Genomic DNA, 17,331 nt, shown 5'->3' on the forward strand with positions numbered 1-17,331 from the left:
TTTACGGTGTTGCTTAATTGCTGATGATTAATTTAGCAGTTGTTAACGATCTTTCCTATACATAGTGTAAATAAAGCTCCTGTGTTTTTCTCAAGCACTGTGTCGTCCTTTCAAGAAAGTGGAAGTCGCACCGAATCCGTTATAATATTAAAATTCCTTCCCGGTTATGGAAGTCTTATTCAAACAAATATTACCAATACAGCAACAAAACTGACTTTACTGGAGAATGAAACTGCACAAGTTTTGTTTCCGAAAATGTTCGATGTATGGACCTTTCGTATTGCGGCACATATCAAATTTCTGCTCCAATTCTTGCTTCACTCGCTATAACTTGTCACGATCAACCATAGAAAATTCAGTTGTGATGTTTCGGCTGAAATCTTTCATATCACGTGGCCCATGGGACACGGAACTCACGATCTTCAATGTCAGACCATAAAAAAATCGCTTGGAGTTAGGTCCGGAGAGCACGGTGCTCACGGAAGAAGTTGATTGACGTCATCAAAATCTCATAGAATCCAAAGACTAGGAAGCTCGTTATTGAGGAAATGGGGAACGTCTGTCAGATAATGGGGATGCCCCCATCTTGTTGGAAAATGAACGACCAATGATCGTGCAATGCTAAAGCGAGTGACAGAAGAATTCGCTTATCAGTGATTAGCGCGCCATCCTATTTCGTGGATAACCTGCAGTGTACTGAAGTAGTTCACAAAAATTTGGGCGGGGTAGGGGGGGAACGAAACTAACCAACTTTGGTGTCCCTAAAAATGTGCTGCCCAGGGAGATGACCTACGGGACCGTACGTGCATTAACCAGGCCCCGTCTGAATAGACAGATTAAACAAAATAGAATACTTACCATAGTGATCGCCTTTCCCCACATGAACGTATCTTACGACAGATCCGTCTTTGGCAAAACCCAGGAAGGAACTGTATTCATATTTCTCAGTCGCCTGTGGGATACAGAAAAAAAAAACGAAACAGCTCACTTTAAATCCTTTAAGCACAGCATTTAACTGGAAAAATGTACTAGCGGGTTACAATAACAATGTTTATAATAAGAAAATAAAGCATTGTTGACAATTTAAAAAAATATATGGATGTTTACCTATTTTTTAATATTTTTATAAGCAAAAACAAATTTAAAATATTAGTTTTATTGCAAATGAATGCAAAACACTTGAAAAATGCTATCTAAACTTGGGACAGCTAACTAACTGCTGGAACGCTGGCATTTTTCTGGATATTTTTTGCTGATTTTTTTAGGTTGTTTAAAATTGAAAACTAGCCAGCAGAGGTCTCTACTGGATCGCTGTCATTGCTCACGATAATGTTTCAAATGTAGAGCGAACACGCCGATCGTCGCTCTTCGCCGGAGGGTAAAACTTGATTCTTCTGCCCATGCGCGAGCTAAATCAACGTCGTGAATGGCCACGCCGGAATCCACTTGACTTTGATTTGAGCGTCACGGTGAGGAGCGACGTCGAAGATCGGCGATTCGCTCCTAGGAAACTAGGACTTCATGCAAACTTGGAGTAGCGCAATAAAACGTCCCTTCTCTATTGGTGTAGGTATTTGAGTACTTGGTTATGTTTCAGATACCCTTTAATTATGACACTATTAACATTGGTCGCCGTTGCATCGCTTTTATAATTTGGGACGCTGGCCAATGTTTTGGAAGTTCATTTGTTATGTGCATTTCTTAGAATGCTAGAAATTAGTAAACTTCTCAAATACTTATACATACTACACTTGTTTTCTATTTATCTTTCTATTTAATAGACACAGAAAAATTGAGGAAACAACAAACAATTTTTGCGAAAGACCTCACCTATGGTACTCAAGAACAGTAGAACCTCGTTTATTCCGTCCCCGTTTCTCCGGATCTCCAGTTTAACCGGATCAAATTTGTAGAGTTAAAAAAACTTGAATAATAGTTCTAAATTATAACAAGAAAGGAGCCACAAGTGCACAAAATATTCGCTTTTTGCTTTCATTTAATGTACGACTCTCGCAAAGGTCGTACTACGGATTATAATAATCTAACAAACAAAAGAGAGATCACAAAGACAATTAGCAGATTGAAGACTAGGCCACTTTGGTGGCAAGAAAATAAATGGACACAAAACCAGGACTTATGTCAAAAGTAGAAATTTTTTCCGAACCTTCTCCGGGTCATATTTTCAATTACCCAGCAATACTGGCACTCGTCCAGATTTGGCAGGATTGCCCACCTAGGGGAGGGGGGAGGGGTTGTGGGTTCAGACTGCGAAATTGAAATTTTTAAGGGGCGGGGGGTTAAAGGGGTATTTTTCTTATTTTGGGTGGGTCTCCACAATATTGAGGGAGGTGCGCCCTTGACCTTAGGGTGGGGGGTACCCCTGCGCATATGACGGATATCTACACACAGAAGATAAAGTAGCGCCGGCTGGAGCAGTCGCTAAATCTCCTTGACTTCTTGTTGGACACGACACCAACCAGCCAATTAGCATGACAAACTTATCACTCAAGTCAGTCACGGTAAGTCAAACTTACCGTCACCACTGTAGTTCAAATTAAAATAACAGTGTTTGCAAAAAACAGTATAATGGGGTTGTTTCCGAAATTTTAAAAGTATTTTTTTCTGAAAGGAGCATGCTTAAAAACATAGGGTTCAAACTATTCTTTAAATAATTTGACAAAGTTTAAAATTTTTAAACAATTATTTTAATCGGTGCAAAGGTTGTAATTCCTTTTTTTACGCTTTTCACGTTACATCACAAGTGATGAAATGCCATTCACTGATGCCAGTAGCGCACAGTGAAAATTATCACAACCTGCAATGCAGTTGAAAGCAAAGAGTAATATTTTTTCGCGGCAATGGAGTAGCGCGTCAAAGTACATCACTTGTGACGTCATCAAGACCACGCCCTATTTCCAAAAATGGGACATTTAAAAAAATAAATAAAAAAATAACTCTTGGGAAAAGTAAGTTTTTTTTTTTTTTTGGCTCCATGGTTTTTTTTTCTTTTTTTTTTTCCCCTTGCTTATTCTATCAATTTCAGTCACTAAAAGTAGTACTTTTGACTGAAGGAAACTAACCCCATTCTGTTAAAAGCATTGCTTGTTCGCTAGAATAAAAGAAACCTTTGCTTATTTCAGAAAAGTATTGCTATTTAAGAATGTGTTTTGCTTATCACCATAACACCCGGATTATCCTGATTTTCGGTAGTCCGGAAAAACGAGGTTGTTCTGAATTGCAAATTTTATTAAACATTTAAGGAGTTACAAAATAAGCGAAACGAACAAATATATTTTTATGATGACGCCACTAAAGTTAGATCAAAACTTCACGGGACAAACAGGGGAATAATTTTCGGGTAAGCCTTCCAGAAAAATTCAGAAATCTTGCAAAAATTTCAAGTCGAAGACGTTTTTCTGGAAAGTCTCATTCAATCTATGGAAAGTTTTGATATTGTCACCAGCGTTCGAAAATACCAATTTTCAAAAGTATCGAAAATATCCGATATTTTGATATGTATCGGATATTTTGATATATATCCGATATTTTCAATTAACACAAACTAAAGTCTTCTTAAAGAAGTTCTTCTGCCCTTATATAGAAGTTTGGTAAGACCTTATTTGGAGTATGCTGTTCAGTTTCGGTCTCCATATCTTAAGAAAGATATTAATGTATTGGAAAGGGTTCAGAGGCGGGCTACAAGGCTAATAAATGGACTTTCTCATTTAGACTATGATTCCCGGCTTTGGATGCTAAAAATGTACAGTCTTGAGCAAAGAAGAGACCGAGGGGGACATGATTCAGTTGTTTAAATTTATTAAAATGAAAGATGTTACGGGGCTGAAGTTTAGCACTGAAAACAGGACAAGGGGTCATTGTTTTAAGCTATTTAAATCTCAGGCTAACATGGATGTTAGGAAAATTATTATTTTAGCAGGGTAGTGGAACCTTGGAACAGCTTACCGGAAGAGGTGGTAATGAGTAAGGAAGTAGATAGTTTTAAGAGGGCCATTGATCTTCACTGGGGATTGTAAATTGACTAGGACCAGCCTAGCTGGGCCAGAGCCTGTTGCTAGTCTTCACTTTTGTATTTGTAAAATAGTAAATGCATCCTCAAATCACTTTTTATTTTCTTACATTATTATTACAATATGTAGACTTAAAATTAAAGGTTTCTCTCATTATTCATATATAATATTTCAATTTACAGTTTTGTCAATTTTAATGAAGTTAATTTAGCATTAGCTGTTTTACTCATTTTTCTTCTGTTAGCTACCTTTACAGTTATATGATTCAGAAATAAATAAAAATAATTTATTTAAAAAAAAAAAAAAAAAACCCGACTGCGTAAAAACAAAAACCTAAAAAGAAAAATGTATAAGCCCAGTAGTTTAGAATGCTATTGCACCATTGAAATAGTTTTATATTCGTACACAGATACGACATATCATAATTCAAAAACAGAATAGAAGGATCAACAGTCGGGGCCCATTTCTTTCTGAATCAAGGAACCCCGTAAATTTGAATGGTCCCCGACTGTTGATCCTTCTATTCTGTTTTTGAATTTATGATATGTCTTATCTGTGTACGAATATAAAACTATTTAAATGGTGCAGTTATTCAGTAGTACTTAATAGCATTCTAAACTACTGGGCTTAAACATTTTTCTTTTTAGTTTTTTTTGGTTTTTACGCAGTCGGGTTTTTTTGTTTTTATTCAATAATTATTTTTATTTTATCACTTTTTAGTTAATTTTCATTGACTTAGTCAATATGAATATAAGACTCGCAACCTCGTCATTTCATTGAGAGAGTTTGTATCGTGAGTTTATTAAGTAACTTGCGGTGATTTAAACTACGGATAATTAGTCCCTCTAGGGACCTAACTCGGCTTAAAGCTACATGTGCTTGACCTTTAGCAAAAATGCGGAGAACATAAGTCAACCATAACGCAGCTATATAAATAGCCTGTAATACTCACGATGACGCGAGCTAGCAAACATCGTCAGTCAAATTTTTCTGCAAAACTAAAAGACAGGGTTGGCAAAAACCGGGTTTTTTTTTAAAAAGCCCATGGACCCAGGGTTTTTTGGGTTTTTTTTTAAATAAAACCCAAAAAAACCAACTAAAGCTGGGTTTTTTTAAAAGAAATGTGGGTTTTTTTGTCTTTTTTTAGGGAAAATGTAGGGTACTTGTAGCATATTGTAGCGTAAGTATATGAACAAAGCACAAGAATTGTCTTGGGGTAAAAAAAGCTGGAAAACTTGTTAAAATTCAGCGTTTTCTGAAGAAGAGTATGAAAGACGACGAAACCCAAGAATGGTTGAAATTTCAGATTTTTTAGTTTCCATGATACCAACAGTTAAGGCAAAATTACTTCTTGAGTGATAAAATCTATTGTTCGTTTTTAATTACTACTATTTTTTTTTTTTTTTTTTTGCATTTTACTTTATTGTATTTCATTTTTTTATGCAAAACTACTGTAGAACCTCAAGTAGTTTAAATCCCTATTTACTGAATTCCAGCTTAATCAAGACATTTCTTTGAATTTTATGTTGCCTGTTTTTCTATTTCTGTGTACAGATTAAGAAATATTAAACTTTTTTGTAAGATAATGAAAATACTGTACATTCCTATTCTGTTTTCTGTCCGACCATTTGTAAAAACTGTTAATTTCTAAAAAAAATATAACTTGTTAATTCGAAATTTGTGACGTGTCGGGTTGCAGAAAATAATTCACATGAAAGCCTTTTAACTAGATTAATTTCCTCTGTACAATCTACAAATATTGAGAAAACCAGACGTGACAGGACTTAGTCAAGATAATTTGAGTTATTTATTGACCAGTTAAAGATAAAAGTTAAATATATATATTTTAAATCTTTGAAGTATTTTTAATGCCGTTAAGAGGTAAGAAATACTATTAAGTTCAAAATTCATTTTTTATGTCCAATTGTCTGTGGTGAAGAACAAATAAATAGAAGTTTAAATTGTAAAAGTTTTTAAATTAATTACTCTTTTAAAAAACTCTCAAAAAATTTAAAAAACCCAAAAGTGGGCTAAATAATGGGTTTTTTCAAAAAAACCCATTGGGTCCAACCCAATTGGGTCCAATCCGGCCAACCCTGCTAAAAGAACCTGGCAAGAAAGTACACGTCGCGAAACTCAGTCCCTTGAACCCAGGCAAAGACAAATGCAACGTGTTAGAGATGAAAATCGAATTAGTAGATTTTCTTTCTTTTGGTGCTTATTGCACGTGTTTATTTTGATGAAGACTCTAATCTGAGTATCTTCCCTCCATTACGCATGATATATTTTTTTAGTACAGTACAGAATATATACTATAAACAACATATGAAAGAATTTACATCAGAAAGAGGGGAAGTACATCCGGAGCGAGGATGGAAGTCGAAACCACCGCCTCAGGTATGAGAAGCAATCGCTTAGACCACTCGGTCATTGAGGCCCCAATTAGTAGATTAAGTAAATAAAAAATTCAGGTAGTGAAAGCTACCTGCATTTGTCTCACGTTGTGTCGCACGCAGGTAGCCAGCGACTGCGTGAGACACCATCCCGAATTGACAAAATGGCAACTGGTTGTTGATATGGTGCATTTTGATTACTGTCATGTGTTTAGTGACACTCCCAAGGTTAAGACAAATCGATTGACGCAAAAATTACAAAAATTGGCTAAGGCGTTAAGCCTCTACAATGCCACATAGGAACAAACTTAGACTTATTAACACATTACCCTCCTTTGCGTCGCGCACGCACAGTCGGGCAAAAATATGCATTAGTTGGTGCAGTCATAAGACTTTTTTTCTGACCAACGTTTAATTTATTGTTTTCGTTATATTTAGTTAGGCACTTTTAATATGATTTAAAATTGTTGCATTACTAATAATAAAAATGAATATAGAATAAAAATTTATTACTTTGCTGTATTTATGATGTATTAATACATCATAAAAAAATATAGTACACACTTTTCAAGTTCTTTTTAATAATACATTAACAATATTACTAGGATTTATATATTTTTTATATTGAAAATTACGTAGTCGAAAAAATAAATATCGAAAATATCATGGTATTTTCAAAATAAATATCGGGTATATAGCGTGATATATATCGACTGATATATATCGGCGAACCCTGATTGTCACATAAATGTATATATCACTTTCGTGGTTAAAAATAGATTTTACAAGAAATTAGTTTTAAAAAGAAAAACCTTTTTAGACTCACTTCTGATCGTTTGAACCATTCTGTAATAGTGTCAAACTCGTAAACTTCCCTGCAATCGTGAATCTATGGAAAAAGAAATTAACACTAGAAAAATGAGTAAGATAAAAATTACCAACTACTAAACATCATACTTATAGTAAATGAATAAGACTAAATAAACTTCTAAACATGTTTTATACGATTTATGAATATGGCTAAATGACAACCGTGTAAACATGTTACTTTCTAATTGTTTATGCATAAAACGAAATTAAGAAATTTTAAATATGTTACTGTCAATTAAATAATTGTCTAAAAGCATATTATTTAAAGCATTACGAGAAGAAATAAAATCGAAGCAATTTAGAAAAATATCTCAGAAACAAATTATTCTTACTGTTCCCCTTGCAAACGCAAAAACAAAAGATTTTAATATTTTATGTAAACACTAGATCTTCGATCTCGCCATGTTATTTTCGAGTGCCAATCACTCATTTGTTTTTCTTCAAGCAAGTGGATCCTACAATAGGTCTCAACACACACTACAAAAATGTTTGTGTAACCTTACTCCATAAAATCGTCGGCAGCTTTGCTGCCTCCACTGCTCTGGGGGTAACTAAACTGATATAACTCTTGTAAAGTTACACATTGCTTATGAAAAATTACGGACACTATAACACCGACTATAACACCTTTAAAAAAGTGTTACAAATAACTTAAGTTTTTACCGCAATAATAACCGTTTTTTGTTTCACTTTGCTTCCAGTTATAATGTTATAAATTATGCGAGTAGGCATACTCAATCTACAGTCGGCTCCCGCTACAACGCGATTCGACTTACGCGAAATGGCTATAACGCGAATTTTTCACAAGCAACGAATTTTAGACCTGACGCGAATTTTTCGACCACAACACGAATTATTTTCGAACGAAGTATCTGCTTCGTTACTGGCTATTAAATATTGATTTTGTGAATGTTATTACATCACTTTAAGCATCACTGACAATGAAAGTTCCCTCATCAAACTTGTCTACGCGTCGCGTTGTTAGTGCATCAACTAACCACTCAGCAACTTTCATTTAGTATTTTTTTTTTCATCTTTACTAATAATAAAGCAGAAAGTCTCTCTGTCCGGAGGATGTCTGTAGGATGTCTGTGACGCGCATAGCGCCTAAACCGTTCGGCCGATTTTCATGAAATTTGGCACAAAGTTAGTATGTAGCATGGGGGTGTGCACCTCGAAGCGATTTTTTCGAAAATTCGATGTGGTTCTTTTTTTATTCCAATTTTAAGAAAAAAAAAACTATCATAAATTACGAAATTATCATAACGTGGAACCGTAACATGGGCACAAGCCAATTGGCGAGATACGAAATTATCATAACGTGGAACTGTAACGTCGGTACAAGCCAATTGGCGAGAAAATTCACCATACATTATTTGTAAATATACAGGCGAACCAAAAGACCTTTAATTTTTCTATTACGGGCGAAGCCGTGCGGGTGCCTCTAGTTCTAAATATTAAAGTTGATGAAACATAATGGCACCTTAGTGGTACCTTCATCTTAAACTTTTGACGATGAGAAGAAAAAGAAAGTTTCTGATTGAAAAAAAAGGCTAAGATTCTTGATATGCTTGAACAACTGCAAAACGCCGACGGTAGCGCGACAACAATTATGAATTAATTTTCCATACGTAAATTAAAAGTCAAAACAAAAAGCTATCAGCAAATATTCAGAACTTAGTTTCAATATTGAAGCTTGCATTGCAGTCTTGCAAAGTAAATAGTATGAAAATGGAAAATGCTCTTCTATTCTGGAAAAAAGAGATCAAGAAGAGGGGCTGTTGCCACAAAATGAAACGTTAAAAAAGAAACAGCGAAGCAACCGTATTTAAAAATGTATCAGGTAAGAATAACTATATCTAATCATGGAGCATTAAATTATGGAGCATGGATAATCATCATTATCTTCAATTTTGAACACACAAATATTGTTACTGTATCTACTGTACAGCATTATTATAGTGCAGCATTTTATTATTACTACATACTATGCGAATCGTGTTACGTCTTTCCCTTCCATTGATCATTCATTTTGTGCATCTTTAGTATTCAATGTAGAATAAAACAGTTTTGTATTTTTTAAATACAGTAAAAGTTCAGTTTTTTTTATGTAAGTATATAGTTGAGGAATACTTGAAAGCAATTTGAGGGGTGTTCATAAGTGTCTGAATGAATTTGGTATGCTTCTAAAAAATTTGTATACATACATTTTTCCACAACGCGAAATTTCGACTTACGCGAGGTGTCTTGGAACGCATCCCTCGCGTAAGTCGGGACTCGACTGTATGGCGTAACGTCTGAATCATTTCTACGTAAAAGGTTACACCAGAATTTTCTATATGCTTACAAAGAAATTGCTTGAAAGGGTATACATTAACAAAAATTAAGCTTTCATCTGACCGTTTTGAACGGGTACTCATTTCTAATGGTAAATAGACTTATACTTCAAGTTAACTATTCGACGGTTTAAATTAATTGTATTAACCGATCAAGTAATAATTTCTTTCTATACGTTTTAAACTGAAGGTACAAAAATAAAATAGTAAGTTACAATGCTTGAAATTTCGTTATAACAGTATTTTAAAAAAAATCATCCTCAAAACCCCTTCTTTAAGCTCTTGCTCTTATTTATTCGTTTATTCAATACGAGTGGTACCCGCACGGCTTTGCCCGTAACGACCCTAAAAGGTCTTTTGGTTTGCCTGTATATTTACAAGTAATGTATGGTGAATTTTCTCGCCAATTGGCTTGTACCGACGTTAAAGTTCCACGTTATGATAATTTCGTATCTCGCCAATTGACTTGTGCCCATGTTACGGTTCCACGTTATGATAATTTCGTAATTTATAATAGTTTTTTTCTTAAAATTGGAATAAAAAAAGAACCACATCGAATTTTCGAAAAATCGCTTCGAGGTGCACACCCCCATGCTACAAACTAACTTTGTGCCAAATTTCATGAAAATCGGGCCGAACGGTCTAGGCGCTATGCGCGTCACAGACATCCAGACAGAGAGACTTTCAGCTTTATTATTAGTAAAGATGAAATTCATACAATTTTCAGAAACTAGTACATTTGTGTAAGAACGAAATTTTAAGTGCACTAATGCAAAAAAGACAAAAACCATGAACTTTTTTTAAATATAATTTGCCGTAGTTGCATATGTGCAGGGCCATCACAAGACCAAAAGATGATGGCCCCTTGATTATTTCAAAGGTATTCCAAATACTTGGGAAAATAATTGGTTTCAGTTTTTTCCCCCGGAAAGTTTTCAAATTTTTAGTCTTAAAAATGCATTTTAGTTCCATATTTTTTAAAAATTTTCAATTCAACTTTAGGTGTTACCCCCCAGACGGGTTTCACCCGGGGCGGACCGCCCCCTCCGCCCCTCGATAGTCGACGCCACTGATTATGCCACTATTTACGTAATAACCACGACATATATTCCCCATTGTTACTTAGGATTAATATTTCTGTCAAACCACATTCAATGCACAATTGAATATTTTTTTTTAAATACAAGATTATAAATACAAAGGAAAAAAATACCTGACGAAAAAGAGCTTCTGCCTTCTTTAAATTATAGTTTCGGGCTGAAATAATGAGAGGAAAAAATATTACATATATCAAAAGATGAAAATCATTACCGATTTGCATCATCGTAAAAAATTTTCTTAGTGCAATAAATGATGCTCAAGAAACTGCATGAAAGTGCTCAAACAGCATTAAAATTGCAGACCCGTGTTTCGACGTTGCAAGAAACTCCGCTTTCAAAAAATAGTGGTTTTGTGGGAGGGATAATGAAGGTAGGTACCTCTCCCAGGAAATAAAAGTATTTTCTCTCTCTCTCTTTTTTTTTTTTTTTTTGAAAAAGTGAGAATGAAGTTTTATTAAACTACTTTGTAAACATGTCCAAAAAACGTGAAAGAAAGTGGGATAGCTCTTACAAATGCAACTGAACAAGTATAAACCAACAATAAATTAATTATTTCAATATACAGTAAAAACCTGTAAAGTTGACTACCTTTGTAAGTTGACCACCTGTCTATGTTGACCGCTTTTGTCAGGAACGGAATTAGTACTATCTTGTATAATGAAAGAAAACCTCTGTAATTTGACCACCTTTCTATCTTGACCACCTGTCTATCTTGACCACTAATGTACCCCAAATTTGGTTTGGAGTATTGCAAAAAAACCCTTTGTAAGTGGACCACTTTGCTTATTTTTTAAAAATTAATTCAGCAAATTATTTTATTTTATTATTATTTTTTTAATAGCTTTCCAAGAATATTTTTGATGCCAGACCAGCATTTTACCAACTAAATAAAACAGCAGCATAACTAAATCTCCTTGTAAATTTAACCCCCACATTGAAAAACTACTAAGAACCCTTTTATTCTCCAAACTTGTTTTTCTTTTGTTGTTCTATTTGAGATTACCTTTTGTACTCTCTGTTCAATGAAAACATGTGTCAGCAGAAAAGTACTTAGTATTTTTTTCCAGTTGCAATATTTTGTGGCAACACTGGAATTGTGCTAGAGTAAAAGTTACTTGCATTGCAGTATTTCTGGTGCAAGGGATTAAGAGATACGACATTTTCACTCTCAACTGCTTTTTTGAACTATGATAGTCCAGCTTGTTGCTCTTTGTGTTATAGTTTTACATAAAATGGCTTCAAAAAGAAAGTTAGTTGAACTTGAGATTGACAAAAAGTATGAATTAATTGAAAAGTGAAGAATCCAGAGAAAATTAGCTGACACATATGGGATTTCCAAAACTAGTGTCTAATAAGTGCGCCAAACTTCAATAAGGATTTATTTTGTTGAAAAGTAGATCATCATGGTTATAAATGTATTAAATGTATATGAGAAAAAAAAAGAAGCGAAAAATTTGTTGTTTTTGATTAACTATGAATTTTTAGGAACTATTAATATTAAACAACTTTTTATAAAAAATGATTCGTTTTTTTGATCAATTTACTGAAATTTCAAAATTTACATGACACATTATACGTCATTCTAAGAAAATAACCCTAAAAAATATTTGAATAACATTTTAAATTATTGTTTCAAAGTAATATTAAACAATGAAACTAAGTTGAAAGGAAAGAGTAAGTGTCAATTAGTCAAAAAATTAACACATGGGGCAAGAAATGACAAAAAAAAAAAAAAAAAATCATTACCCCCTTTATAAGTTGACCAACTGTCTAAGTTGACCACCAAAGTATTGCACCGCAAGTGGTCAACTTACACAGGTTTCACTGTATATTGAAAAACGAAAAATTCGTAGGTTTACCCCACTCCGCCTAATTACTTTTGGGTAGGCTTGCCAAACGATCCGGTTTGACCGGGACATCCCGGATATCAGACAAAATTCCGGTGTGCCGGCCGGTTTACTTCACGTCCCGGAAAATGATAAATTTGACTATAGATAACCAAAAAAGTCTAAAAATAATTTACTATGAAGGATTATTTAGGATAATTATTTTCTCATTTGCAACATTAAAATGTTAAGTTAATATTGAATTAGCTTGTGAAGGTTCTTACAACAATATTGAAACCAAAAGAGTTCTAACCAATAAAAAGTGTATGTAAATATTTTTTTTTTTTTTTTTGAGCAATCATGATTGCTTATTGCTTTCATCTGATTGTTTTGATGTGCAATCATTTTATTTTTCCGCCAGCACCCTCTGCAGCACCACCGTCGACCGGCTCCTCACGATGCTGCCTGCTCCTATAGCGAAAACCGTCTCCAGGTTGCATCCATATGCTACACACACGCGCATACATACACAACTACACACACACACTCGCACACACAAATACATATAGCTACACACATACACACACACGCATACATACAGACACCTACACATACACACACAACTACCCACAAATTCATCACACTCACATACACACAACTACCCACACACTCATGCCTGCACAAAGACACAAACACATATGCCTACACACACACATTCCCCACCACACACAAACACTCATACAACTTCCCACACACTCATACCTGTACACAGACACACATGCCTACACACAAACACACATACCCCCCACACACACAAACACACACGCCTACATACACACACACTCGTGATTGCGAAAAACATAATTTGAATTCAAGATGCCAAAAATTCAAATTAATTTTTTTTTTGCTTATTCAAAGCGTTTCTACTTGCTTAAATAACTTTAAAATATAAACATGCAAGAAATAAAATGTTAAAATTCAATGCATTAAAAATGAAATACCGTCTAAAACCCTGTAGAAGCCAGCCAAGGTTGAAAACCCTTTGGAATACCCGCGACACAGGGGGGGGGGGGGTGCTCTTCCGATGTCCCGGTTGAACATTTCAGAAATCTGGCAAGCCTACTTTTGGGGGAGTAATACTTTGCGAAACAAATTGTTTTATGAAAACTCTTGGGCAGGACACTTCGCTCTCGTGCTTCATTCTTTTGGTTAGAACAATGTTTCATTCAAGTTATAGTAATTGAAATAATATTAACATTGAAACCTACATAGAAATTTTTATCCTATCTAAATGATCGTCTTAGAGGCTTTGAACAAACTTTTGGAAATGTACAAAAAAAAATGTTTATTTCTTGATTAGGTTGCATAAATGGATTTTAATTTATTGTTTTTTATTCAAAAAAAAGAAAAGAGAACATTACAGTAACCCCTCGTTACATCGCGCTTGTCGGGAGACAACAAAAAACGCGATATATCCGAAAACACGATATAACCGATGTTATAAAAATTAACGCAATTTTAACGCATTAACATAAATTTTAATGACATGTGCCCCAACAAAAACTTTAGTTTAGTATCGAACTAGGACGATTCTTTTTTGTAAAATCAAAAAGAAATTAGTCTACCAATTTTTCTTTAAAAAAAATATAAAAATATTTTTATGGGTTTATGGTGGAATATGAATCGAAAGTTGCAGCTGAAACTGTATTTAACTAAGTACTTGGAAATCATGCAAGTTTTGTTTTTGTTTTTAACTAAAAAAGAGAATATATTTGAGAAATATTTTTTTTTAAAAATTGCGGTGAGTTTAAATAAAAAGCAACATTTTTTTATCAAACATATAATTTTTTGGGAGACAAAGGAAAAGCGCGATATATCCGAATCAGTGATATAACGAGGCGCGATGTAACGAGGGTTATGTATTACGTATGGAAGCACAACAACCTCCTTCCTTTTCTAAAAATATGGGTGATATAAATAAATTTTACGCATAAAAATTTATTCCATCACGTTCAGAACCGGCATTGCTTTCAATGCAAAAAGAATGAAATTATTGATATGAAGTCATCCGACAAACGTTAATAGAGTTCTTTGTACTTTCGGAACATGTGTCTGCAATCCTTTTTACTCTTAGAGCATTTTGCATTGTTTTTTAGTTAATTACAACGCAGTGACCGACATAAAATGCAAAGTGTGACAAGCAAATAACACAAGCACATTTTTTGGAATGTGCCATATAGGACAAGTTTGATACATATTCATTGCAATAATGTTAGTTTATAAGGTCCCAAGAAAATATAAATTTGCGTAAAATTTTAGTATTAGGTTTCTTCTTAATTTCAATTTTATGCAATGCCAGAGGCGGCGATTGGGACTGAAAAAAAAAATGTATGAAGGGGGGGGGGTGGAAAAAGAAAAAAAAAGAAAGGAAGAATAAATAACTAAAAGCCATAGGATTTTTACCGGCAGCAAAAAAGAAAAGAAAAAAGAAAAAAATAGTACAAAAGTATGCTAAGTCTGGTTTTTAGAGCATATAAACGGTAATTGATGCTTGACTCACATTTTTCTTAAAATTTTCATGAATTATGTACACACATGAATTAACCTTACATTATTTACCCCAAAGTATTTTTATGTGTCACAAACACTTGGTAATAATTTCATTAAGCATGTACGGCTTGTTTAAGTAAAAAAATTGATTTACTAATATCTAAACAATAAATACATAAAATAAAAGTTAGTGCTAGTGCTAAATAATGTGTCGTAAACAAAAGTACGAAATAAAATTATGATCTGAAAATTTCGACGTTTCTGCTTTTTTTTTTATAATTTCTAGTTTTGGCTTTAAATTGGAAAATAAAATAAATAAATGGAGGGGGTCGCCCCCCCCCCCCCGAATTCCCGCCACTGTAGTAATGCTAAAGTCAATGGTAAATGTATGCAGCGCTGCATTAAAAATAGCACAGACGTGCAATAACGATATAGCACTATAATACATTATCCAAAAGAAACAATGTCGTTTATATAGTGTGGCTTCGGTAACTTGTGCCTTGGACAGATTCATTTATGCTTGTATCGTAAGAGGAGAAGTTTCTGTATTGACACAATGCCCATAACCTTTGGCGCAGTTGCCATTTTACGTTCATTTTAAGGAATAAAACCGTTCAAGCTTCAGCAGATAGGAAATCAGCTTTTGAGAGTAAGAAAACCAAGCATAAAAGCTGCAATTACACTTTTATCTTTACTTTTGAAGAAAAATCTTGATTTTAAAAGATATGTATAATGGGGTTTTTTCCTTCAGTCAAAAGTAGTACTTTTAGTCAATGAAATTGATAGAATAAGCACAAATAATAATAATAACATGGACCCAGAAAATACTTTCATTTTCCCCAACATTTTTTAAATTATTTTTTTTAAATGTCCGATTTTTCAAACAAGGCGTGGTCTTGATGACGTCACAAATGATGCACTTTGCCGCATATTTTCAACCGCTATTCCACTTTATGATAATCAAGAGGCGAATTAACCTATCCTATTCAGAGTCACAACTGACTTCAACTGTATTTATGTCGAGGACTGCATACTAAGTGCCTTGCCTCCATTATTTTATATACCGATAGATGGCAGCACCATCACCGGATCGAACAGTTAATGAGAATTTAGAACTAGTCCAAGAGCTAATAGCTACCTGGTACTAGCACCCCCAGAGGTATCATTTCACTTGGAGGACATTGAGCCCACGAGCATATTTAACGTCGCCCAGTCCCCTTTAATGACGACGGTGGGTCTTCGACCAGCGGGGACCGAACCCGAGCCCCTCCGGCCCCGAGTCCAATGCCCTACCGATCAGGCTACCACGGCCCCAAGAGGCGAATTAAAATTGCGTTCTACGCTTGCTATCAACCCTATCGTTGCCAATACACGTGAGTAAAGATGCGAATTAAATATTTTGCTCTGTGAATGGCAACACATAATGGCATTTCATCATTTGTGATGTCATCGGAGAGAAGCATAAACATTGAAAGCGCTCCGATTTAAATAATTTTTTCAAAATATTAAACTTAAATTATTTAAAAAGTAGCCAGATCCTATGTTTTTAAGCATGCTCTTTCAGAAAAAAATACTTTTAAAGTTTTGCAAATGACCCCATTATTTTTGAGATGTTCAATTCTTTTGTTCCTACTGTTCAGAAAAAGTTTCAACCAAATCAGATTTCTTTTTTGACAGACGACTTTTCTCATACGGGCCTAGGACAAGAATCACACACAAAGCAAAACGTGCCGGGAATCAGAAAATGTGTAAAATCATGGCCCCACCAATACTTCGCTCACACTTATAGGCCGTGACAATCGCTGAAATTCATAGCAACAAAGAGGGCGCTACAGGGAACCCCTGCTATCCATTACGTTGCCCTTGGTTGGTGAATGCAGGGTTCCGTCCAGCGCCTCTTTTGGTCAAAATGGGCGACATCCAATCAAAAATAAACAAACTTTGAGACGTTGACATTGATTGGCTGATGCATAGCAGATCATAGTTGCATTTAACACAGAAGTTATAAGGGCTCAAAAGGGTCAGCGCCATCTAGTGAGGCCATGGTAGAATACAAAGCGTTGTTACACAAAAATTAGTTTTTAAGAAATGAAAATTCAAATTCTTACCTCTCAGCCACTTATTGAGCGCGATGTCTGAATGACCTGGTGTTAGAATATCCGATACATTTTTCTTGAACTGTGAATATAAAATAAAATACATATTTAAATGCATGCATAGCAGGGAAA

The 17,331-nt window shown here is 34.5% G+C and overlaps 1 protein-coding gene across 1 annotated transcript in view; it reads right to left on the reverse strand.

Moving 5' to 3' along the window:
• Positions 1-17,331, reverse strand: part of LOC129226191 (SEC14-like protein 3) — a 66,424-nt gene that overhangs the window by 12,511 nt on the left and 36,582 nt on the right. Inside the window, exons 3-6 of the mRNA XM_054860790.1 lie at positions 17,212-17,281; positions 10,841-10,884; positions 7,248-7,310; positions 859-952 (exon numbers count right to left, since the gene is read on the reverse strand). Coding sequence (XP_054716765.1) covers positions 859-952; positions 7,248-7,310; positions 10,841-10,884; positions 17,212-17,281 — 271 coding nt within the window. The remainder of the gene's footprint in view (positions 1-858; positions 953-7,247; positions 7,311-10,840; positions 10,885-17,211; positions 17,282-17,331) is intronic.

Source organism: Uloborus diversus, chromosome 7 (genome assembly GCF_026930045.1).
Source record: "Uloborus diversus isolate 005 chromosome 7, Udiv.v.3.1, whole genome shotgun sequence".
In the NCBI taxonomy this organism is placed as follows: domain Eukaryota; kingdom Metazoa; phylum Arthropoda; class Arachnida; order Araneae; family Uloboridae; genus Uloborus; species Uloborus diversus.